At 37.6% G+C, this 25,720-nt stretch overlaps 1 protein-coding gene across 8 annotated transcripts in view; it reads left to right on the top strand.

Moving 5' to 3' along the window:
- The window catches only part of RPGRIP1L (RPGRIP1 like), a 95,325-nt gene that overhangs the window by 43,741 nt on the left and 25,864 nt on the right, over positions 1–25,720 (top strand). For all 8 annotated transcript variants that reach the window (XM_078438719.2, XM_081791540.1, XM_060650758.3 and 5 more), the window contains 8 exons: positions 1,241–1,693; positions 5,309–5,460; positions 9,885–10,263; positions 13,337–13,521; positions 13,643–13,726; positions 16,874–16,975; positions 17,421–17,580; positions 19,284–19,357. In XM_078438719.2, coding sequence (XP_078294845.2) covers positions 1,241–1,693; positions 5,309–5,460; positions 9,885–10,263; positions 13,337–13,521; positions 13,643–13,726; positions 16,874–16,975; positions 17,421–17,580; positions 19,284–19,357 — 1,589 coding nt within the window. The remainder of the gene's footprint in view (positions 1–1,240; positions 1,694–5,308; positions 5,461–9,884; positions 10,264–13,336; positions 13,522–13,642; positions 13,727–16,873; positions 16,976–17,420; positions 17,581–19,283; positions 19,358–25,720) is intronic.

Genomic DNA, 25,720 nt, shown 5'->3' with positions numbered 1-25,720 from the left:
AAGTCATAAAAGGGGGAGATTACCCATGAGAATATGTCATCTAAGGAGAGGATAAAAACAGGACCCCAGCAAATGATGAGAAAAGGAAAGAAACCCTAAAAGAATGACACGAGAGGTAAAAGGAGAAGCCGGGTTGATGATGAATGACATGGAAACCAAGGTAGGACAGAGGTTCAAAAAAGAGAAAGTGATCATCAGTGTCAAGGAAGGAAAGAAACCACCTAATACAAGGACCAAAGCCCATTCAATCTAGCAATTAATTCGTTCCTGGTGACCTATTCTGGAGCAGTTTCCTAAGAAAAGTAAGGCAGATACTATTCGCAAGAAGTTGAAGAAGAGTGTCTGTTAGATGTGGAGTTGTAGACTCCAGTATACATTATTCTTTCCAGAAATGTGGATATAACATGGGGATAAAATGTGTATCTAGAAAGAGATACATCTGTGGCTCCTGAGTGGCTCAGCTGGTTGAGCGTCTGACTTTCGATTTCAGCTCAGGTCACAATCTCACAGTTTATGACTCTGAGCCCCACCGTGGGGCCCCGAGCTGACAGTGAGTGGCCCTGCTTGGGATTCTCTCTCTCTCTCTCTCTCTCTCTCTCTCTCTCTGCCCTCCCCCGCTCACATGCTTGCACATGCACTCTCTCTCTCTCAAAACAAACTTTAAAAAAAAAAGAGATATATCTGTTTTAAAAAACAGCTTTGTAGAAGTATAATTAACATACTTTAAACTGCACATATTCAAAGCATACAGTTTGGTGAGTTTTGGGCCCATGGATACACTGTGAAACCATCACCATAATCAAGACAATAAACATTATCCATCACCCCTAAAAGTAGGAAAGTATGTATTTCAATAAGCTGAAGGGAAGGAGCCAGCAGAAAGAGAAATCGACTTTAAAGGAGAGAAGGTAATAAAGCAGAAGCAGAGGAACAGGAAGAATCCAAATATTTACCTCAGCTGTACTTTCAAAAGCCTTTTCTTCTTTTTTTCTTTTTCCTCTTCCCTGGTACAGGCTATATTCTAACTTGAGTTGTAATTTTGTTGTTAATAAGTGATGTCAAAACCAAGGACGAATTTTTGTATGATACAGTATTACTCACAGAAAAACAGTGTGGTCACAGAATTTAAGATTGAGACTCTTCACCAAAAGCACTTCGGCTTCCTACCACTTCAAAAGCCAGTTTGTATCTTCATATGTCAATATTTAAAAATATCTAAACTGTGTGTCTTCTCTTGCAGCCCAATTAAAGGATATTGCCTATGGCACCAAGCAGTATAAATTTAAACCAGAAATCATGCCAGATGACTCTGTTGATGAATTTGATGAAACCATTCACTTAGAACGAGGCGAAAACCTATTTGAAATCCATATCAACAAAGTAACCTTTTCTCCTGAAGTTTTCCAGGCGTCTGGAGATAAAGAGCCTGTCACTTTCTGTACCTATGCTTTCTATGATTTTGAGCTACAGACCTCTCCCATAGTGCAAGGCCTCCACCCAGAATATAACTTCACTTCTCAGTATCTTGTTCATGTTGACGACTTATTTTTACAATACGTTCAGAAGAATATTGTCACTCTTGAGGTCCACCAAGCTTACGGCACAGATTACGAAACACTTGCAGCTTGTCAGCTGAGATTCCATGAAATTCTAGAAAAAAGTGGTCGAATATTTTGCACAGCAAGTTTGGTTGGTAAGTACAATCTTATAAGCTTTGGATGTGTGAGTCACTAATTTGGTGTATAGGTTACTATGATGCTCTACATTAGTATCTTTTCTCGTACGGATTCAAGATCCCTTGAGGCTGTTGGACAGTGTTCTCTAACTGAGCTGCCCAGAATAGACTGGACTATCCTAAATGTCATTGAGGATATCAGTGCGATGGCTATTACTTTTTTAAAAGCTTCTAAGTACATGTATTTATTTACCGTATCGATACCCTTTTTTGATCAAATGTTAATTGTAGTACGTTCATCAAATATTCTGTAAGATCATTTGTTATCACTGTTAGCAGGCATTGGAAATACAGGGGTCGGTACTAAATAAGACAGAGCCCCTGCCATCGTGTAGCCTACCTTCTAGAGGGGAAGACAGGCCATAAAACAAATATATATCTCATCAGATGGAGAAAAATGAACAGGATAGAGAGAGAGAAGATGGCGAGCTCAGACAAAGGCATCCCTGATGAGTGACATTGGTAGAGACCTGAGTGAAGATCCATGACAGGATCCGGGGAAAGAATGTTTCATGCAGTGGAAACACCAAGTACCAAGGTGGAGGGACAAGCAGGACATATTGGAGGAGCAGCGAGAAGGCCAGCAGCTAAAGCAGGAAAGCGATTAAAACAACAGAAGGATGACTACGCAAAATAAGGCCGTCAGAGGAAGGCAAATAGCATATGATTTCACTCCTGTGTGGAATTTAAGAAACAAAACAAATGAGCAAAAGGAAAAGGAGGAGGGGCGAACCAAGAAACTCCTTACTGTAGAGAACAAACTGATGTTTACCAGCAGGGAGGTTTGGGGGGGGGGGGGGGTTAAATAAGAGATGGGTGTGACGGAGGCACGTCTTGTGATGAGCACCAGGTGTTGTATGGAAGTGTTAAATCACTAAATTCTACACCCGAAACTAATATTACACTGTATGTTAACTGGAATTTAAATAAAAACTTTTTTGAAGATACACTATAAAAAGAAAAACAGAAAACCAAGGGGCACCTGGGTGGCTCAGTCAGTCAAGCATCCGACTTTTGATTTCAGCTCAGGTCACAATCTCACAGTTCAAGCCCTGTGACAGTGCGGAGCCTGCTTGGGATTCTCTCTCTCTCTCTCTCTCTCTCTCTCTCTCTCTCTCCCTCCCCCCCCCCTCTCCCCCCTTCTCTCTCTGCCCCTCCCTTGCTCTCTCGCTCATTCTCTCTCTAAATAAGCTTAAATAGAAAAACTATGGAAGGACTAGGTCATGCCGTAAAAACTTGTAGGTCTTGTAGGTCATGGTGAGGAACGTGGAGTTTTTATCTCTCGGTGATGAAAGTCATTGGAGAGTTTTGAGGGGGGAAGTGACATGATCACACATAGATTTTATTTTTTTTAATGTTTATTTATTTATTTATTTATTTATTTCTGAGAGAGAGCGAGCGAGCGAGCAGGGGAGGGGCAGAAAGAGAGGGAGAGAGAATCCCAAGCAGGTTCCATGCTTTCAGGTCTGGGGCTCAAACCCATGAACCGTGAGATCACAGTTAAGAGTCGGATGCTTAACTGAGCTACCCAGGTGCTCCCACATGTAGGTTTTAGAAAAGCTGCCTTGGGTGCCGTAGGGAGAAGAGTCTGTAGGGGCCAAGAGAGAAAATAGGACCATTATCAGGCTATTGCATTAATCTGTGGAGAGATGATGGTGGCTTGGATTCAGATGGTAATGAGCGAGGCACCTTGGTACAACCTGGCTGAGTTAGTTGAGCTTCAGGTTCTTGATTTCAGCTCAGGTCATGATCCCAGTGTCGTGGGATTGAGCTCCAAGCTGGGCTTGGAGCCTGCCTGAGATTCTCTCTGCCCTCTCCCCCCAACACGCACACTCTCTCTCTCTCTCTCTCTCTCTCTCTCTCTCTCTAAAAAAAAGAAGAAGAAGAAGAAGGTAATGAGAACATTGACAAATGATTACTTTCAATGTATAGTTAGTTAACTGTTCCTTTAAGACTTGCTTATCAATTGTATGTAAGGTAATGAGAGAAGTGGAGGGCCAAGATTTCTGGCATGAACACCAAGGAGAATTGTGAGGCCGTTTATTGAGGTAGGCCTGAGAAAGGAAGGCCTGAGGAAGAAAATCAAGAATTCTGTTTGAACAAGTTAAGACTGACCTGCCTATTGGACAGCAAGTGGAAATGGCATATGGGCTGCACTAAGTAGCCCAAAGGTCAGGGATAAAGATATGAAAGGGGGAGTCATTACCATATTGAATATATTTTAAGCCTTTAGCCTAGGTTATAACACATGGACAATGAATGTACAGAAAACAGAGAAAGTGGCCAAGGACTGAGCCTTGGAAAACCACAGAATTTAGAGTTCAGGAGGAAGAAGAAACACCAGCAGAGGAAAGTAAAGAGTAGCCAGTCACTTAGGAGGCAAACCAAGAGTATACAGTATCCTAGAGGCCAAGTAAAGAAACCATTTCAGAATGATAAGAGGGTGACTTAGCTTCCGGGGAAGGATTTTATTTTATTGATTGATCACAGGGGTAACATAAAAATCAAAGTCAAAAAATAAAAAAGTGAAAATTTTTGCCATAAAATCTCTCTCCCACTCCTGTCCCTCAGCTACCCTAGGCCCCCTCACCAAAGGCTACAAATTTTAACAAAGAAATTTTAAGCATATACAAGCAAATATGTGTATCCATAGATATTCTTGTTTTAGGACTTTTTTGTTTAAGGATAGCAGATTCGAATAAAGTATTATATGTTGATGAGGATGATCCATTAGCGAGAAAGAAACCAATGAAGAGAATGGGGAAATAATGTTAATAATATGGTATGTTTAGGAAAGTTTACATATAGAATATCCTCTGTTCACCAAATATTGAGTACTCATTATGTACTAGTCCCTCTGGTAGGAATGTATCAATGGAAACCACAGCCCTGGCCCTCAAGAAACTTAAGAGTGCAGGTAGAGAAATAGGCTGGTGAATGGACAGTTATGTGAAAAGAGTCAATGTTCTAATGAGAGGATATCCTTCTTCTCTGGGAAGGAGTTCTTAAGTCCCCCAGGAGCTATAGGGGAAATCTTCACAGAGGAAGAGTGATGAAGAGCTGCCTGAGTCAAAAGGAGCACGGAGGGTGTATGGGGACAAACATCATGCAAGCATGGCTTGCATATATTTGGCACAGCTGTGGCATTTATCCCTGTACTGGTGGCACAGTAGAGAAGTGGAGAGGTGCCAAAGATCTCTTGGAAGTTGAATCACAATGTGGAGTATCACATTTATAATTTTGGGCTTTCATATTGTATCTGTCAGTCTACATTGAGTGCAACTTATTAAAAACAAGCTACTGTAGCATCAGAAAGAATCTGTGGAGTATTTAATACAGTGTTTAGTTTTTTCTTTATATTTTAGAAGGATCGAAACAGTATAAATTGGAATATCTCAAGCATAATTTGACATAGTTCTTTAATAATACTTAACATACAATGAAACTCATGCTTGCAGAAGTAACTTTATTTTCTTCAGCTCTGTTCTTTGCCAATCACACGTCATTCGTGCAAGTCATATATTATTTTACTCAGTATAAAATTTTAACAGTGAGTTATGCATTGGTTTGTAGGAACTAAAGGAGACATCCCAAATTTTGGCATAGTGGAATACTGGTTCAGATTACGAATTCCCATGGATCAAGCAATTCGACTTTATCGAGAACGAGCAAAAGCTTTGGGATATATAACATCAAATTATAAGGGGCCAGAGCAAATGCATTGGGTGAGCTGGTTGGACTTTAAGACATTTTTATGACACAGAAATTTTATAATATGTCTTTATATGTCATGCTTTAAACCAAAATCATTTTCTTTCATAGCCATCAAGTGACTCTTTTTAACTTTTTATTTTGAAATAATTATAGACTTACAGGAAGTAGCAAAAACAGTACAGAGAAGTTCTATGTACCCTTCATCCAGCTTCTCCCAGTTGTAACATCTTAAATAACTACAGTGCGCTCTCAAAACCAGGAAATTGACATTGGTATAATACCATTAACTAGGCTACAGACCTTATTCAGATTTTTCAGTTTTTATATGCACTCGTGTGTGTGTGTGTGTGTGTGTGTGTGTGTGTAGTATTAGTTCTGTGCAGGTTTATCATGTGTATATATTCATGTAACTGCCACCACAACCAAGGTACAGAATTTTCTAATACCACAAAAGAACTCCCTTGTGCTACCCAGGGCACTTTTGAAAAATAGAATTGCAGTTCTGTGAATTGGAAGTTTAAATGCAATTCCTCAGAGCAGCATTTCCCAAACTATGTTTTATGGAGCCTTACTGGCCATACTTCCAAAAGAATGCCATGATCCAATGAATGCAGAAAACACTAAAGTAGGCAAATTTAAATAGAGTCCTTGACTTCTCATGTATAATAAGAATCCCAAGAGGAAAGCATAAAGTATGCACTTGGGTTGAGTAACAAAGGAATAAAATATAGTTGAAACATTTTGGAATGTCTGCTCAAGTCATAGTTATCTTTTTTCATTTGGACTGCCGTCACTCCCAACCCATGGGGTTGAGCCTCCAGGGGCCAGATTTACGTTAAGTGATCCTGTTCTCTCCTACTATCCACCCGACTATTACTAATGATTCAGGGATATCCACCTGAACCCAGTTGAGCCAATCAGATTCTGCCTTTTTTTTTTTTTTTTCAGGAATAGAATGTAGTAATTCATCACTTACATATAACACCCAGTGCTCATCCCAACAAGTGTGTTCCTCAATGCCCCTTTAGCCCTTCCCTCCACCTAACACCCCACTAGCAACCCTCAGGTCTCTGTACTCAAGAGTGTCTTATGGTTTGTCTCCCTCTGTTTTTATATCATTTTCACTTCTTTTCCCTTACGCTCATCTGTTTTAAATATTAAATTCCTCATATGAATGAAATCATATATTTGTCTTTCTCTGATTTATTTCGCTTGGCATAATACATTCTAGTTCCATCCATGTTGCAAATGACAAGATTTCATTCTTTTTGATGGCCGAGTATTATTCCAGTGTGTGTGTGTGTGTGTGTGTGTGTGTGTGTGTGTGTGTGTGTACACACACCACATCTTCTTTATCCATTCATCTGTTGATGGATATTTGGGCTCTTGCCGTACTTTAGCTATTGTCAGTAGTGCTGCTATAAACGTTGGGGGGCATATGCCCCTCCAAACCAGCACTCCTGTATTCTCCGCATCCTTGCCAACATTTGTTGTTGCCGGAGTTGTTAATTTTAGCCATTCTGACAGGTGTGAGGTGGTATCTCATTGTGGGTTTGATTTGTTTTTCCCTGATGATGAGTGATGTTGAGTATTTGGTTTGTCTGTTAACCATCTGGATGTCTTCTTTGGAAAAGTGTCTATTCATGTCTTTTGCCCATTTCTTCACTGGATTATTTGTTTTTTGGCTGTTGAGTTTGAGAAGTTCCTTATTGATTTTAGATTCTAGCCCTTTATCTGATATGTCATTTGCAAATGTCTTTTCCCATCCCGTCGGTTGCCTTTTAGTTTTGTTGATTGTTTCCTTTGCTGGGCAGAAGCTTTTTATCTTGATGTGGTCCCAATAGTTCATTTTTGCTTTTGTTCCCCTTGCCTCTGGGGACATGTCAAGGAAGAAGTTGCTGCAGCTTAGGTCAAAGAGGTCATTGCCTGTTTTCTCCTCTAGGATTTTGATGGCTTCCTGTCTTACATTTAGGTCACTCATCCATTTTGAGTTTCTTTTTTGTGTATGGTGTAAGAAAGTCGTCCAGGTTCATTCTTCTGCATGTTGCTGTCCAGTCTTCCCAACACCATTTGCTGAAGAGACTGTCCTTTTTCCATTGGATATTCTTTCCTGCTTTGTGAAAGATTAGTTGGCCATACATTTGTGGGTCCATTTCTGGGTTCTCTGTTCTGTTCTATTGATCTGTGTGTCTGTGTTTGTGCCCGTACCATACTGTCTTGATGATTATAGCTTTGTAATAGAGCCTGAAGTCCGGAATTGTGATGCCTCCAGCTTTGGTTTTCCTTTTCAGGATTGCTTTGGCCATTTGGGGTCTTTTTTGGTTCCATACAAATTTTAGAATTGTTAGTTCTAGCTCTGTGAAGAATGCTGGTGTTGTTTTGGTAGGGGTTGCATTGAATGTGTAAATTGCTTTGGGTAGTATCAACATTTTAACAATATTTGTTCTTCTAATCTATGAGCATGGAATATTTTTCCATTTTTTTGTGTCTCCTTCAGTTTTTTTCATAAGCTTTCTATAGTTTTCAGTGTATAGATTTGTCACCTCTTTGGTTAGGTTTATTCCTAGGTATTTTATCAGATTCCTTTCAAGAGAAAGCAAGACTCTCCATGCTTGGAACATGCTTGGGAGCCATAGGGCAGCCATCTTCTTGCTGTTAAGCAGCAAAGGAAAGAAAATGGGACTGGAGAAAGAGAATAATGAGCAAACACACAGAGAAAAATGAAGACTGGATTGAGAGGAAATTCTGATGGTTTTCCAGTCCTATTACCTTCCTAAGGCCCACCCACATCTGTGCCCTATAGTTCAATGAAATAACCATATGGGCTTACATTAAAGTCTCTTTTGTTGTATTTGCTAGACAGAATTTGTTTCTATAATTTTCAGTTAAAGAACTATGACTAATATGACAGATTCCCGAACTTAAGAAAGAATGGCACCTATTTCCCAGAGATTATCTTTCTGGACTAGTATTCTTCAGAACATACTTTAGAAAGTGCTGTAATGGAAAAAGGAATTAAAAATAGAGAGACCAGGTTATTTATTTAGTTTTGTAGTTTGTTTTTATACTTCCATTTTCTGGCTTGGGTGAGTCATTTGTTGGAACTCCAACTTTTGTGGGTAGATTTGGAGTGAGAGGCAGAAGGGATACTTTTTAAAAAAAAAATTTAACATTTATTTATTATTGAGAGACAGAGAGACAGAGCATGAGTATGGGGGAGGGGGGGCAGGCAGAGAGAGTAGGAGACACAGAATCTGAAACAGGCTCCAGGCTCTGAGCTGTCAGCATAGAGCCCGATGTGGGGCTTGAACCCACAAACCGCGAGATCATGACCTGAGCCAAAGTCAGATGCTAAACCGACTGAGCCACCCAGGTACCCCAAGAAGGGATACTTTTTAAATCATTCCACTCAACATTCTATAGTTGAATACAAACCAGCCATGGGAAAGCAGTATTGTGATTCCCTTTTCAGGCTTGCCCTCTCCACATCACCTATGTCTCTACCAAGGGCATTATGACTTTGGTTCTATTTTACCTTCTCCAGTTAACTTCTCTGGAGTCAGAGGTTCCAGATGCTCAACCCAGATTCAAAAATGCTGTGAAAGAGGGGCCTCTTTGTGAAAAGTAGAGAAATTTCCAACACTAAACTGAACAAGGCCCTGGAACAGTAACGTTTCTTTGTCCCAGGTCATCAGCTATGGTGGACTTAACAATTAATTAGTGTATTTGTTTGCTAAAATACTTATGCACAGGCTCCCTGAACTATAGTTCCAAAAGGGGCCATAGAGTAACTTCTAGCTCTGCCTAATAATTCCTCTCACTCATCTTTCTTCTGGAATGTCCTCCCAGTTCTAGCTTTTTCTGCCCTCTAAGATTTATCTCTCACCCTGTTCTCTTGTTGTTATAGCAGTTGAACCTCACTATACTTGCTGTCTTGGGCTAATATATCTGCTTCCCCAAACACCATTGGTTGAGGATGAGGGCCAATCCAAATGTAATGAAATCATCTCTCTAGGTGGGCTCCATCAGGTTCACTGGATTCTTACTTAAGAGTGGGATATGATCTGAATAGCTGGATTGGTTGAAGAATTAGCTCTTAATAGTGAACTAGAGGACATTTGTCATTGGACCCATCTGTTAACTTTACTCGTTAGTCATTAAATAGAATTAAAGAATATCAGGTGTTGTTTTTTTTTTATTTTTTATTTTAACAGCAGTCTCTCCATGTATACCCAGTCTTCTATGTTTATTGCAAATCACTTAAGATCACCTGTTCACACATGTTCTAGGGAGTATTAGTTTTGAGCAATTCACTGTGAAGTTGCAAATATGCAGTTCTTTGTACATTTACAAAATTATTTTGTTTGGGGTTTGGCAGCTGCTGTTGATCTTGTCACTGTATTATTATTATAATATAAATATGTATTTTTTCCAGTCAAGTCAGCAGGCGCCCAAAACTGCTCAGCTCAGTTCTACTGATTCCACAGAGGGCAACTTAAATGAACTTCATATTACAATAAGATGTTGCAACTGTCTGCAGTCCCGAGCAAACCACCTTCAGCCACACCCATATGTTGTGTACAAGTTTTTTGATTTTGCAGACCACGATACAGCCATCATTCCCAGTAGCAATGATCCACAGTTTGATGATCATATGTGTTTCCCAGTGCCAATGAATATGGATTTGGACCGATACCTTAAGTCAGAGTCTCTGAGTTTTTATGTGTTTGATGATAGTGACACTCAAGAAAATATTTACATAGGAAAAGCCAATGTGCCTCTGATTTCACTGGCACATGACAGGTGTATCTCAGGTAAGTGTATTTCTTGAATGTATGAAATTGTAAAAACAAACCTAAATTATACTTTAGTTATGGATATGGTCTGTCTATAACTAATCTTCCTAATGTTCTCAAATAATCCTCAACTTTGGGCCTATGGGGTTTTTTTCTAGTTATTTTTTTTAGTAGTTCTGCAGATTACAATATGTGTCTTAACTTATCACAGTCTAAAATTAATACTAACAGTTCCCCTCAAAGTATAGAAAGACTGCCCCAATATAATTCCATTTCCTCCCCTGTCCTTTGTGTTATTATTGTCATATATTTATATATAGAATGCCTATATATGTTGTAAACCCAACAATACAATGTTATAATTATTGCTTTGTATAACTTTTTGTCTTTTAAGAAATTAAGAGAAGGGACAATATATATAGGAGACTCTCACATTGACTTATGTATTCATCACTTCTGGTATTCTTTATTTCTTCCTGTAGATTTGAGTTACTGTCTGGTGTTGTTTCCTTACCCAATGTAGCTCCATTGCCTCCCTCTCCTTTGTGCTGTTATTATCATATACTTTTTAGTTTTTTATAAGTTAAACAATAAGAGTTTACTATTATTGTTTTATGCATTTGTCTTTTAAATCAGTTAAGAGAAATCTCAAAAAACATATTTATACTGTAATACATAATTACCTATGTAATTACCTTTATTATTCTCTATTCCTTTGTGTTGATTTGAGTTACCATCTGGTATCACTTCCTTTCAGCCTAAAGGACTTCCTTTACTATGCCTTGTAACTCAGGTCTACTGGTATGATTCTCTCATTTGTTATCTAGGAATGTCTTTATTTTGCTTTTATTTTTGGAAGGATAGTCTTGCAGGGTATAATATTAGTCATCAGTTATTTTTTTCTTTTGTACTTTGGGTATATCAGATGACTAATTTCTGGAATGTATTGTTTCTGATGATAAATGAGCTATTGATATTATTATGGTTTCCTTGCACTCGATACTGTTCTCAAGATTTTTCGTGTGTGTGTGTGTGTGTGTGTGTGTGTGTGTGGTTTTAAACAGACAATGATGTGTATAGATGTGGATCCCACTGTGCTTGTCCTATTTGGAATTTGTTGAGCTTCTTTATATGAGCTTCTTTATATGTAGGGTAACCTTATGTACCAAATTTGGGAAGTTTCTGTTTCTTCATTTTTGTTATGCCTTTTCTTCCCTCTTGGGCAGAAAATGTGTGGGCAGAACCATACATGTGTGTGTTTAATGGTGTCCCACAGTTCTCTGAAGTTTTATTCATTTTTTTTTCTCTGCATATTGGATAATCTCTATTGGTTAGTCTTCAAGTTCACTGATTCTTTCCTCTGCCAGCTCAAATCTCCTATTGAGCCCCTCTACTGAATTTTTTCATTTTAGTAATTATACTTTCAACTCCAAAATTTCTATTATGTTCTCTCTTTTATAAAATTTCTATCTCTTTATTATATTTTCTGTTTTATAAGTCATTGTCATATTTTCTTTGAATTCTTTAAATGTCAATTTTTTAAGTTCTTTGAACATATAACAGCTGTTCTGAAGTTTCTGTCTGCTAAGTGTAACATCTAGACACTCTCAGAATGTGTCTATTGATGGCTTTTTTCCTATATTTGCAGCATACACTCGTGCTTATCCATAGGTGCCATGATTTTTTGTTGTTCTTTAAAATTGGACATTTAGGATACTATATTATAGCAACTCTAGGTTTCAACCCTCCCCTACTCCACAGGGTGGTTCTCTTGCTGTTTTGGTTTGGTGACTTGCCTGAACTAAATCTGTATCTTTCCCTCATTGTACCCACTGATGTCTCTGGTAAGGTTTTATTTGTTTGTTTAATTTTAAGTTTGAGTCAGCATAGTTTAGTGGTCAGTCATTGATTGGTGAAAGGTTGCACTTAAACACTTTGAGCTGGTTGGCTTCCCACCTTTTGTCTATGAGTTAAGGAATGGGTTGGGTAAGGGGTTTTCAAACTTCAGGCAGTCTACAAGTCTCGTGTTCAGCCAGGGAAGTAGCTTACTAGAGTCTGTTCTGACTCTTACTGTTGTTACTGAGTTTCTGTAGATTCTCTTAAATAAATGCTTCTCAATTTGTTGTACACCTTTGTTTAATTTCCAGAGCCGTTAAATGGTCCAGTTTTATTATTTCTTTCTTTTTGTGGAAAGGATTTACTGAGCTCTTCATTCGGTCATTCTAGAAGTCCCACCTGTGCCTGTAATAGAAGTTTATCATCTCCTTCTATTCCATCTATCATCTTTATTCTTTGGTTCTAAGGTCTAGAGTTGTTTTGTTTTTTCTTTCCCAGCCAGCCATTAAAAGATGTGTGAAACCCTTGAGTCAGAACAGACTCTAGTAAGTAAAGGAAGGATACCCCTGAAAAAAGTTATACTTGAAATATAGTTCTGTTTTTTTCAAGTCCAAGATTTTTCAGTCTGACTAAAATTTGTGACTCTATATTACAGTTACAGCTAGGTGATACTTTTTAAAATTACTATTTTAGATGGTTTGTTTATTTTATGGACATTTGTTTGCTGTGTTGCTATTAATTTGGAATAATTTAACAAATCCCAGTAAAATATATTTTAAATTATGATAAAAGTTATCATAAAATTATATGGTAATATGAAGTCTTCCTTTGATATATAAATTACTTGAATTTGTGAAGTTCTAATATATTTTTCTATAGAGACAAGTCTTTTGCAAGAATATTCAAGTCAAGATGAAGGTTGATTTTTGAACTATAACCTAGATAATATCTTAGCAGAAGGCTAAGAACTCTGAATAATCTCCGAATTTAATTTCATTGAATTAAAATATTTATAAGTTAATTTTCTCATCTAGGAGTCAGTATTATCACTGAGACCTTAACTTCTGAAAGCAGTCTGCTTGAGAGATGAACCTATCATAGATTATTTTGTCTTTATTCTCTAAGCCATTTGAGGTGTGAGTAAAAACCAAAATTATTTTTAAAGTCGTGGGTAGTTCTCTTTGTTCTTCTTTAATTCTTATGGTAACAAAATTTCACTCTAGCATTAATTAAAATTTTTTTCATAACTTGACAGGAATATTTGAGTTAACAGATCATAAAAAGCATCCTGCAGGAACCATCCATGTTATATTGAAATGGAAATTTGCTTACCTTCCACCAAGTGGATCTATAACTGAAGACTTAGGAAATTTTATACACAAAGAAGAGTCAAAAGTTGTTCAAAAACTACCTCCAACATCCTCTATTAGCACAATAGTTGTGAGTAACCGTGACTCTAGCACTAAAGAAATCGTTTAAAAAGAAAGAAAGAAAAAAATAGCTAAAGTCTTATCTAAGTGTATGTTTATCATACTCACTTTAATGTATTGATTTATCTTAGGCACCAACACCTAAACCAAGACAGCGTTTAACACCTGTAGATAAGAAAGTATCTTTTGTGGATATCACACCACATCAGAGTTCTGTAAGTAGTAAACACTGAAAATACTAATTTTTTTCTCCCATAATAAGTATTTGAAATACATGATATAGTTATACTCTACCTGATTTCAAAGGAAACCAGTGAATAAAATGCTTCTTTTTCCTTTAAATGTTAGCTTAATAATTTGGCACGGTTTAGAAATGTTAATTCTTCTTACTCTTTGATCTAAACCCTCCTTTGGCTCCATCTGTGTCTCCAGCTACTGCTTTAATCCTCTGTCCTCATTTATGGGGAAAAAAAAATCTCTTCAAAAAGTTGTCTTAATTCTGTCATCCTTTCTTCGCACTGTTTCTTGAACTCACTCTAGGCTGATTCATCCTCATTTCAACCACCCGTGCTAAGGTCATGATGACTTTGACTTTGCCACAGCCAATAGTCAATTCTGAGTCCCATCTTTATCTCCCCATAACATCTGACACAGTGGAATACTCGCTTCCTCTTCACTTGGCCTCTGGAACACTGTGCCTTTCTTGCCCTCCAACTTTACCAGTTATTTTTCTCATTCCCTTGGACCAAATCTCTCAAGATTGAGGTGCCTCAACATTTAAACTGCAGACCTAGATGTCTGCTCAGTCTGTATCTACATTCAGAGGTCTTATCCAGTCTCATAGTTTGGGGTTTTTTTTTAATGTTTATTTATTTTGAGAGAGAGAAAGCATAGGCGAGGGGCAAAGAGAAAGGAAGAGAGAGAATCTTAAGCAGGCTCCACGCTGTTCCATGAACCACAAGGTCATGACCTGAGCCGAAACCAAGAGCCAGATGCTTAACTGACTGAGCCACCCAGTCACCACCAATCTCACAGTTTGGAACAACATCTAGATGCTGATACTCCCATATTTGCATCTTCACTCTTGATCTCGCTGCCCAATTCCAGATTTATTTTCTTCCTGCTTATTTCATATGCATTGGACGTCTAGTAGAAACCTAAACTTCACATGTCAAAACCCAGATGTCATCTCACCAACCCTCTTCCAAAATGTTTCTTTCATTGTTTCCCATTCTCATAAATGACTGACCATTCACCCAGTGGCACAGTCATGAAATTTCAAAGTCATCCCTTTGGCATTTCCTCTTTCACATCCCACATCCAGTTCATCCACAAAACCTGTCAGCTATACTTCCAAAACATATCCCGTAGTCAGTCATCTCTACTGTCACCACTCGAGTTACCATCATCATGTCTTTTGGACTTTAACAAAATAATAACTTATTTGTAGTTGACATATCTCTCACATAGGTAAAGGACATGAATCTTAAGCACACAGCTCAGTGAATAGCTACACAGCCACCACCCAGAGCTTAAAAAATACCTGGCATATACAGTGCATTTCATATATATGTGCTAAATAAGTGAATTCAATAATTACTAGTCAGGCAGTATTTAATAGCTAATACTTACTGAGTGCTTATTATGTGTCAGACACTGAACTAAATGCTTTATGGCCACTGAACTCATTTAATTCTCACAACAACCTTAGGATCATACTAGAATTATTCCCTTTTAAAGATTGGGAAGGTAATGTTTACAGAGCTTAAGTAACTTGCTCAAGGTCAAAGTATTAGATCTGGGATTCGAACACAGGTAGCCTGATTCCTACATAAATGATCATAAATATAAAAAAGATGTGCATAGAGATGTCTGTTGCAGCGTTCATCACAACAGCTAAAAATGGTGAACCAGTTATATGTCCAACACTAGTAAAGTGGTTCATTAGATTATGATACACTCATTTATTTTAATATTATGTTTTATTAAAAATTATGTTTACCCAAAGTTTCATACCAAGAGAAAATTTTATGTTGTGGTATTAAGGGTTTTTTAAATGTAACAGGATATATTGTATTTATAATGTAATTACTACTATGTAACCAAGAGATTTCTTTATTTGCATTAAAAATTAACCATAAAGAAAAAGGTAAAAAATAAAAAGAAATCTATTATTAACAGATACTATCATTGGGTAATGAAAATATGGATTTGTATTAATTTCTTTTGTTTTCTTGTTTATCTTTCACATTTTGTCTTATTTAATATTTTTTAATGTTTATTCATTTTTGAGAGACAGAGACAGAGCGTGAGCAGGGGAGGGTCAGAGAGAGAGGGAGACACAGAATCTGAAGCAGGATCAAGGCTCTGAGCTGTCAGCACAGAGCCCGACACGGGGCTCATACCCATGAACCATGAGATCATGACCTCAAGCCAAAGTCAGATGCTTAACTGACTGAGCCACCCAGGCACCCCTATCTTTCATATATTCTATATTGGACATGTTTACTTTTAAAATAGCAAAAATGATAAGCTGTACTTTAAAAATACACATCAGTTTATAAATCCTGGAAAATGATTGATTATAAATTGATTTTTGATACAGTTAAAAAAGAATGTTGATCATAGAAAGTACATTATCTATCCTAGTACATGCAGTTTTTTAATTACATGAGTAATGTATAATCATTATAGAAATATTAAAAAATACAAAGGAAAATTTAAAAACATTAAAAATAAAATTAAGTTTCCCCAAATCTATATGTCAGAGATGGAATTTAGGTGAATTTTCTTCCACACTTATTCCCATGGGAGTATACACATTGTTGGCTTGTTTGTTTTTTAACAAAAGCATGTACAACTATATGTATTGTTCCATAGCTAGCTTTTCTACCCAACACTGTGTTGCGTACTCTCTTCGGTGTTAGTAAGTACCACTCTGTCAGTGTCAGTGCACTTGTGCAATGTCAGTGGCAGTGAGAGTGTCGGTAAGTACTAATAATGATCTACATTATTATTTTTTTCATGGTTACAAAGAACTCAGGTATTTGGATGTACCGTATCTTACTTAACTAGCCCTCTACTGTTGGACATTTGCATGACTTTCAGTTATAAACAGTCCTTCAGTGAACTACACTTGCCATTCTTAAATTGTGTATATACCATGATGAATAGCAACCATTGTACTGAAATACATTAACTAAATTTAGGGACAGATGGGTACCTACGATATTTACTCACATGTTTATGTATATACGTGTGTGTGTGTGTGTGTGTGTGTGTGTGTGTGTGTGATGATGATGATTTGAGATTTAGTAATAAATGCAAAATAACATACATGCATGTTTTTACATCAATAAAAGGAGATAACTACTTCTCCTGAAGATGGGAAGGAAATTTCATCAGAAGTGGAGCATACACCAGAAATAGAAATTAATATGCCAACTCTTTCACATATTCCTGAGGTATGTATTTGCATTAAAATTCTTTCAAAAGGTTTATTTGGTTCTTAAAAGACTTTGTATTAACAGGATCAAGAAATCATAGCATTATCCTATTTTTGTGTACAACTTCCTGGGAATAGAAGGACCAAAAATATGACAAGGGTTGTAACAGCTACAATTATGCTGATATTAGCAGGTAGTAAATAGATATATGAATTAGAGTAATCTGTAAAAGTCATTTTGATGTTAATGCATTTTTCATTCTTGGTTTATAATAACGTTTTCATATATCCGCATATTATCATTTGTACAATTTCGGTGATTGTTTTCTAACGAATCACTTATGTGTAATGCTTGTCTATATATTTAAGTCTCAAGCTTGCATGCTTTATTAATCCAGTGCTTCAACAAGTATGTATACATGTGATCTAAGCAACAGTGTATCAGTGTGCTTTCATTTCTTCAGGTTTCTCAAGGAAGCAGTGTAACGAAGGTAAAAGAGAATACTGAGAAAATACAAGGAAGAGATGATGATGTGTCTTGTCTCTCTGAGGGTCAGCTTGCAGACCGAAGTTTGTCTTCTTCAGAAGATGAAACAGAAATAACTGAGAAACTAGAACCAGAAGGTGATTTTTTTTTCCTTTTTTTAAGTTAACATTATTTCCTTCTTTGCTTTATTTAATCTGTTAAGAGTATGCCTTTGGGGCGCCTGGGTGGCTCAGTCAGTTGAGCGTTCGACTTCGGCTCAGGTCATGGTTTCACGGTTCGTGGGTTCGAGCCCCGCGTCAGGTTCTGTGCTGACAGCTCAGAGCCTGGAGCCTGCTTCAGTTTCTGTGTCTCCCTCTCTCTCTGCCCCTCTCCCCACTCGTGCTCTCTCTCTTTCTCTCTCAAAAATAAATAAACATAAAAAAAATTTTTTTTTTAGAAGAGTATGCCTACAGGGCATCTTCATTTAACAGTGGATCTACCTCATGATACCTATCTCTCGACAGAAACGATGGGACAGAGTTCAGTCTCGTCAGCTACGGTCGGGGGAACGACTGCACACCTTCTTATTTCGGCTTGGAGTGCCCCACTAGCATCCAAGTAGAACTGCTGACCACGTGTCCAGTTTATATTTTAAATAACTTCATATTCTCTGTGGGTGTTATAACTATCATCTGGATTATTCTAGAGAAATGAACTTTTTAAAAATTAAAACTAAGAAGTCAGACAAAAAAGACAACTCATGACAGTATTTAATTTCTATGAATATCTGGAACAGGAAACTATAGTGACAAAGCATTGAAGTCGCTCCCTGGGGAAGGGCAAATAGGAACAGAGAGATGCAAAATAGGAGTAGATTATCGGGGGCACGAGGAAACTTATGGAGTGATGGATATATTCACGATCTTAATTGTGGTGATGATTTCACAGAATTATGTATATGTCAAAATATCAAATTTTACATTTTAAATATGTGCAGTTTATTGTATGTCAATTGTGCCACAATAAGACTGCAAAAAAATTTAAAGATGCTTTTAAATACTAACTTGATTTTTTGCACAGTATAATTGGTTAGGCTGTTAGAAAACACCTATTACCCTGTTCTCTTTAAAAAGATTATTTTTAGGGGCACCTGGGTGGCCCAGTCAGTTGAGCGTCTGACTTCGTCTCAGGTGATGATCTCACGGCTCGTGAGTTCGAGCCCCACGTCGGGCTCTGGGCTGACAGCTTGGAGCCTAGAGCCTGCTTCGGATTCTGTGTCTCCCTCTCTGTCTGCCCCTCTCCCGCTCATGCTCTGTCTCTCTGTCTCTCAAAAATAAACAAATATTTTAAAAAATCTTTTTAAAGATTATTTTTTCAATTTCACAAGCTATATTTTTATTATCTTTGTTTCTACTAAAACTGAACTTGGAATTTTCAGTCGTTTTTTTTTTTTCTCTCTTTCCTGAAATATAATTTAGGGGCGCCTAGGTGACTCAGTCGGTTAAGTGTCTTACTCTTGATTGCGGCTCAGGTTGTGATCTGACAGCTCATGAGATCAAGCCCCATGTCAGTCTCTGCGTGGAGAGCACAGAGTCTGCTTGAGATTCTCTCTCTCTCCCTCTCCCTCTGCCCCTCCCTTGCCTTGCTCTCTCTCTCTCTCTCTCTCAAAATAAATAAATAAACCTTTAAAATAAATGAAATAAAATGTAAAAGTAAATATCTTTGCTGTTAAAAAAGGTCTAGACATAATTATCATATTGTTCTTTTAAGGTTGTCCTTATGACATATGCTTATTTCTGTCCATTTTACAAGGTATAATTGCTTTAATAGACTTAAACTATTGAGTTTTATTTTTTAACAGATGAGGAAGAGAGATCAGCGTCTGACAGTGATGAGTGTATTATTCCTGGTCCTGTCTCCGAGAATATCAAACAGGTCAGTAACTTGATGCCAGCTAGAAAATTGTGAAATAAAGTTGTTTTCATTCGTAGTGTATCAGTCTTCATGTATGAAAATCTTTGGGCAAAAATATTTCTGGGAAAATGCTAATGTATTTTCACAATCTTACCCATACAATCATCTAGTACAAAATAAATTTATATGTAGTTTCATAATGTGATGGGTGATAACTTCTAGAGTTAGTTTGGCTTACATGTTAACAATACCTAACAATAGTAGCTTTAAAAGTTAATTGATAAAACCAGTTGACTTCCCTGACTCCTTTTCAGAACCATTGTACAAAGGTATGTTAAATCACATCTCAACTTTAAGAATTCAAAATGTGATATTGCATTCAAAACTATAATAGCTTGCAAATGTGAATTCATACACTATTCATATCTAAATATGTCCACTGATAAACTATTAAAGTTATTTCATTTCTGCCAAAAAATTAAACCCTGTTAGATCCTGTATAGTGTTTACGTGTTTTGTAGCACATTGATGAAAAGTAGTATGTAAATTCAAATTTTGAAAAGAAAATTGTACTTTAATTTACATGGGAAGTATACCACTTAGCAGGGCATTTTTTATTTTACGGGGGGGGGGGGGGCATTTTTATAAAGTAAGTGTAAGTAACGTAAAAAGGCTCTAGCTTTTTCTGTTCATCTACATTAATTTTCCTGAAATGATTAATTGTACACCTTTTTTTAGAATTTCTACTTTTTGGGTAAGAATTGGAATACTTCTTTCAACTCTTAAAATTCTCAGCTTAACCTCTTTGCAGAACAAACCCAAATGCAAACAGAATAGTTCATCTGTCCAAAGTTTTATTACCATTGTTATTAATTATAATACCACCTGACCCATGCATCCTGATATATGGAGTCTTTTTTCTTCAAAATCAATAAATCAAGGAAGAAATCTTGAGTATGGTTTCCTGGACATTTTTGATAAAGCATTTAGTTCAATTAAATTTAGCTTTTTTGCTTTATCAAACCTGAAATTGTTTATCAAACTGATGAATAGAAATTCTATGCTGTCTATTAGAAAATTGTGATAATGGGAATTAAAGGGAAAATGGGCCCCTTGTGTGGATAGCCATTTGTATTAGGGTTTTCCAGGGAAATAGAACCAATAGGATATATATGTATAAATGTCTACATATAGAAAGATTTATTATAAAGAATTGAGCCACGTGACTGTGGGGACTGAGAAGTCCCAGGATCTGCATTCAGCAAGGCAAAGACCCAGGAAATGCAATGGTGTAGCTCCAGTCTGGGTCTGAAGACCGTAAAAGTTGGAGTGCCAGTGGTACAAATTCGAGCTGGAGAGCAGGCAGGCAGAGACCCAACAAGAGTCAGTGTGTTCCATTATCACATTCAAAGTCAGGAAAAGACCAATGTTGCATGTGAAGGCCAACAGGCAAGAGGAGTTCTCTCTTTGTTCTCCTTTTTGTTCTGTTTAGGTCTTCAATTGATTAGAGGAGGCCCCACCCACATTAGAGAGGGCAGTCTGCTTTACTCCGTCTACCACCTCAGATGTTAATCTTATCCAGAAACACTCCAAGGACACACCTAAGGCAATGTTTGACCTATGTCTGAATAGCTGGTGGTCCAGTCAAGTTGACAGATAAAATGAACTATCACATCATTTTATGAAGAATGTATTCTCATTACACCGAGCACAGTAAGCGTGCATGTTGGAATCAGACATTTCTTCCTGTACATCTTCCTTAAGAACTGCTTCAGGTAGCACTTTCAGGACAGTGACACATGGCTTTCATCAGAAGGAAAGGACGACTTGAATGGTGCTTCTGACCTCAGCACATCCTGCGTAACATGTCCTTTAATTATCACAACACTCCTATATTCCTTAGCATCTACTCTGTGTCAGAAAAGAAGCAATCCCTGGCCTCAAAGAAGTCACAGTCTGCAAGGAAACACAGTCACAACGTAAGGTGGTCGGAGCTAGGGAACAGAATGCACAGGGTGCTGCTATAGGAGCATTCAAGCAGGTACCCAACAGCATGAGGGACCCTCATCAAGGATGACTTCCAAAAGTCAGTGAAGCTTGAGCCAAGTGTTGAGGGTGATGAGGAGTTAGTGAGAGCCATAAAGGGGTCATTTCAGGACAGAGGAATGATAGCATAAAAATTAGAATGTGGAGCATAACTTGTTCTGGAAATTCAGAATGGTTTTAGGATGGACTACATCTATGGCACACCTACAGGGCCCCGGGAGAATATGCTGAAAAGGTAGACATGTCCTCAGCGTTGAGGCCTCTCGTGTATCATCGAAGGAGGCTGAAGTCTATCCTAAAGTTCTGTGAGCGGCCAATAAGGGCTTTTAAGGGAGGGGGAAGATCACTCACTCATTAAACAGATATTTGGGGAGTATTTGCTGCATTCCAAGTTTTGTTCTAGGCCATGAGAATATAGCAGTGAATAAGAGAAATAATCCTCTTGCTCTTAGGGAGTTTACACTCTTGAATTCAATTTTAAAAGAAGAGAGGCACAGAGACTAATTAAAAAGTAATTAGAGAACCCTACTCTTGTTCCCCCCATTTGATGAGATTTTTTTAACCAATTGCCTCTACCCTCTCATGTCACAGAATTGAGACTAAAGTAGTATCCTAGATAAGTATCATTTATGCCAATTACACTGTGAATCTGAATTACCTGCTACACTGTATAAGCACTTGAAGATCACCCAGTTTCCTCCTTGCGTGTTTCAGAATCTCTCAGCTCACAGTTATTTCTTAGAAATGTTGATCCTTAAAAGGAATCTAACAGATTTCCCAGGACTTAGACATATTACTTGGTTCTTCCTCTTTTCTTTATGTCTGTGATGTATAATTAATCATAGATTACTTCATTTTGTTTCATTTCATTTACAACATTTATGAGCTTCACTTTGTCAGAGTGAAATGCTTGTCCCCTCCTTTTCTTTCCAAAGTGGCATAATTAGTGTTAGCATCTTTTTTAACAGGCTACATAAAGTTTAGTGGCTGGATTAAATCAAGTCATTAACATAATGTGCTACCCAATTTGCCCCTATCGCTCTTCGTTTCCAGGACATCAAAGGGCCACAGAGCACCAGTGTAATTGGGCCTTGCTGGCCTGTCAGATTCCGTCAGCCTGACGACTGATTCTTTTACTAAAAAGCTTCTAGGCATGATAATTAAGTGGGGTGGGGGGAGTCTGAGAAATGTAAAACTTTGGACATTTCTCTATGAATATTTTATTAATTTGAATAATCAGAAGTTAACAGTATCAATTTGATGTATAATACATTGATTAAAAGCCTTGTTTTAGGTCCTTAAAATAGACATCAAAACCAAAAATTTGCATCTGCCATGACACTAAAAAAAAGAATTAACAATCCTCCTTTCAGAGTGTTTCTAGTTTTATCTTTTAAGCAATGCAGCTTTCCATTTTCACTACGAAATGTATGGCCATCAATTCACAGATTTCTTAAAGTGCGCCCACAGGTAAGAATGGGAAGTCACACTCTGAAAGAGCAACGGACTCTTCTGTGCATTGCGTATTTACATCGTTCTCTTTCTCTGTTTCTACTAATGGCAGTTTTGTAAAAACTGCCATATTCAATTGGGCGAAATTGCAATTCCACCTGGAAACCAGGTCCTCTTGAACAATATGAGCTGGCATTCCCAGGTGACTGCAATAATGATGTTCAGCAAAATATGCTTTAAAGATTTGAAAGGCAAAATGCATAAAGCAACTCACTACTTTTAGAATTCATGTATTAAAAAGTATTAAATCAGGGGGCACCTGGGTGGCTCATTAGGTTAAGCATCCAACTTCGGCTCAGGTGATGATCTCACTGCTTGTGTGTGTATGTCTCTCTGTCTCAAACGTTAAAAAAAATTAAAAATGAATAAAAATAGAAAGTATTAAGTCGGGGCACCTGGGTGGCTTAGTCAGTTAAATGTCTGACTCTTGGTTGCAGCTCAGGTCATGATCTCATGGTTCACGGGCTCAAGGCCTGAGTCGGGCTCTGAGCTGATAGTTTGGAGCCTGCTTGGGATTCTCTCTCTCTCTCCTTCTCTGTCTGCCCTTTCCCCGCACACGCACCCGTGCTCAAAATACATGAGTAAACTTTAAAAAACTTATTAAATGATTTCAGAATCAAACATGATATCCTGTCAATGTGTAAAATAAGCCCCTCCCGCTGTTTTACATATGGACGCTTCAGCTAGATAGAATACGTTTCAAAATATATTTTAGGTGAAACCAGAAATGTTGAATTACTCTGCTGGTAGAGTCTTCCAAAACTATTTTTTATGTTTTGCAACTTAATTATCTCTTACTAATATACTATGGACATCTTTCCATAGTAGTATATTCCCATTTCTTTTAACAGATGCATAACACTGCAATGCATAGCCATACCATATTTATTTAAATAAGCCCCTTTTGAAGGACCTTTAGGTGAGGGCATCTAGGTGTCTCAGTTGGTTGAGTGTCCCATGGAGCCTCAGGTTTCTTTCAGTTTTTGCTAATGCAAACATTTCTGGTTACAATAACAACGTCTAAAAATTCCTGCTTCCTCACATCACACCTTTGCCAAACCAATGGTGAAGAAATTACACCTCACTGAAAATTCCATTACAAAGAAGCCAAGAAAGAGGAATATTTATATACACATACGTACACATTTTTATATGAGCATACAGACACAACATTTAGGTTTATGTAAACAAAGAAAATGTCTAGAAATATATAGTCCAAACACCATTAGCAGTGAGTATCTCTGGGACATGATCAGGGCAGGGGTCAGCAAACTATGGCCAATGTGTCAATCCCAGCCCTCTCTCTACCTGTTTTTGTAAATAAAGTTTCACTGAAACACAGCTACACCCATCATTTACCTATTGTCTATACTGCTTTCACTCTAGAAGAGCAGAGTTGAGTGTTTGCAACAGAGACCATATGGCCTGTGGTGCAAAAATTATACAAAAAGTAATTGCCAACCCCTTTGGCAAAAAATTGCCGAAAACAAGGAACTTTTATATTTTACTTTTGGGATTGATATTGTTGGCTTATTTTTTTTAAGTATATTTATTTATTTTGAGAAAGAGAGAGAGTGAGCAGGGGAGAGGCAGAGAGAAAGGGAAAAAGAGAATCCCAAGCGGGCCCGCACACCATCAGCACGGAGCCAACGTGGGCTCGAACCCACAAACCATGATCATGACCTGAGCCGAAATCAAGAGTCAGGCGTTTAACCTGGTGCCCCTGTTGTTGGATTATGTTTAATGATGAGTATAGACTCCTTCTAGAAAGGAAATAATTTGTAAGCTAAGTCTGTACTAAAATGTTAAATAATAACTAGAGAACAGTTTCATATGAATATCATAGAAGCTTTTTTGTAAATATCTTAGAAAGGGACAACAAAAATATACGTTGAATCTTTCTTGGTTCAGAGCAGTGATTCTCAAAATGTGGTCCCCAGACCAGCAGCGTCAGCGTCACCTCAGAAACTGTGAGGATGCAAATTCTTGGGCCCCACCCCACACCTCATGAATGAGAAATTCAGAGACGGAGGCCCAGCAATCCGTGTGTTATTGAGCCTTTCAGGTCATTCTGGGGCATGCTAAGAGTTTAAGAACAACTTTAGGGAAAAGTGGTACTTCTCACCATGACTGCACACTCAGATCACCTAGAGAGCATTTTTAAATGCCAGGGCCTGGCTCCATCCGGATCAGCTAAATCCGAATTTTGTTTAAAGCTCCCCGGGTGATACTAATGTGCAGCCAAAATTGAGAACCACTGTACTATAACATCTGTTTTCAATGATGGTGAAAGTGGAATACCATATCAAAATCACCTGAAATTGAGGGTAATTTTTAAAATTCTCTCCTTCCTTCACATTATTGCCATAGTAAGCCACAGTTAATGATGGAAATGTGTCATATCCCTCAGGTGTATTAGGACAGGAAAAAATATTCCAACCATTGATTTAGAACATGTGGTAACAAGCTTCTGTAATTTGCTGACCATTATAGATGCAGTAATTTTCATGGTGTATAAGGGAGACCATGACAGTATTCTAAAAATAAGCCCTCTTAACTCTAGCACCATTTTGATCTCCATCACTGAAGTTTCGGTATTTACATTAATTGTTTAATATGGGTCTTTCACAGAACACATGAGAAAAGATAAGTTACTGCCACTGATGAAAGCTGGGGGTTTTTTTTGCTTTTGTTTGTTAAAAACATTATTGTCTTGACAGTTTGAGTTTCTCTTTACTCTTCTTTCTCCCAAAGAGCTTTTAAGAAACCAAATATTTTCCATCAAAACATGTATGAAGAATGGATATGATTCCTAATAAGGGGAAG

Source organism: Panthera onca, chromosome E2 (genome assembly GCF_046562875.1).
Source record: "Panthera onca isolate mPanOnc1 chromosome E2, mPanOnc1 haplotype 2, whole genome shotgun sequence".
In the NCBI taxonomy this organism is placed as follows: Eukaryota; Metazoa; Chordata; class Mammalia; order Carnivora; family Felidae; genus Panthera; species Panthera onca.
Note: the sequence above shows the minus strand (reverse complement) of the source record. Positions and strands in the feature narration are given on the sequence as shown.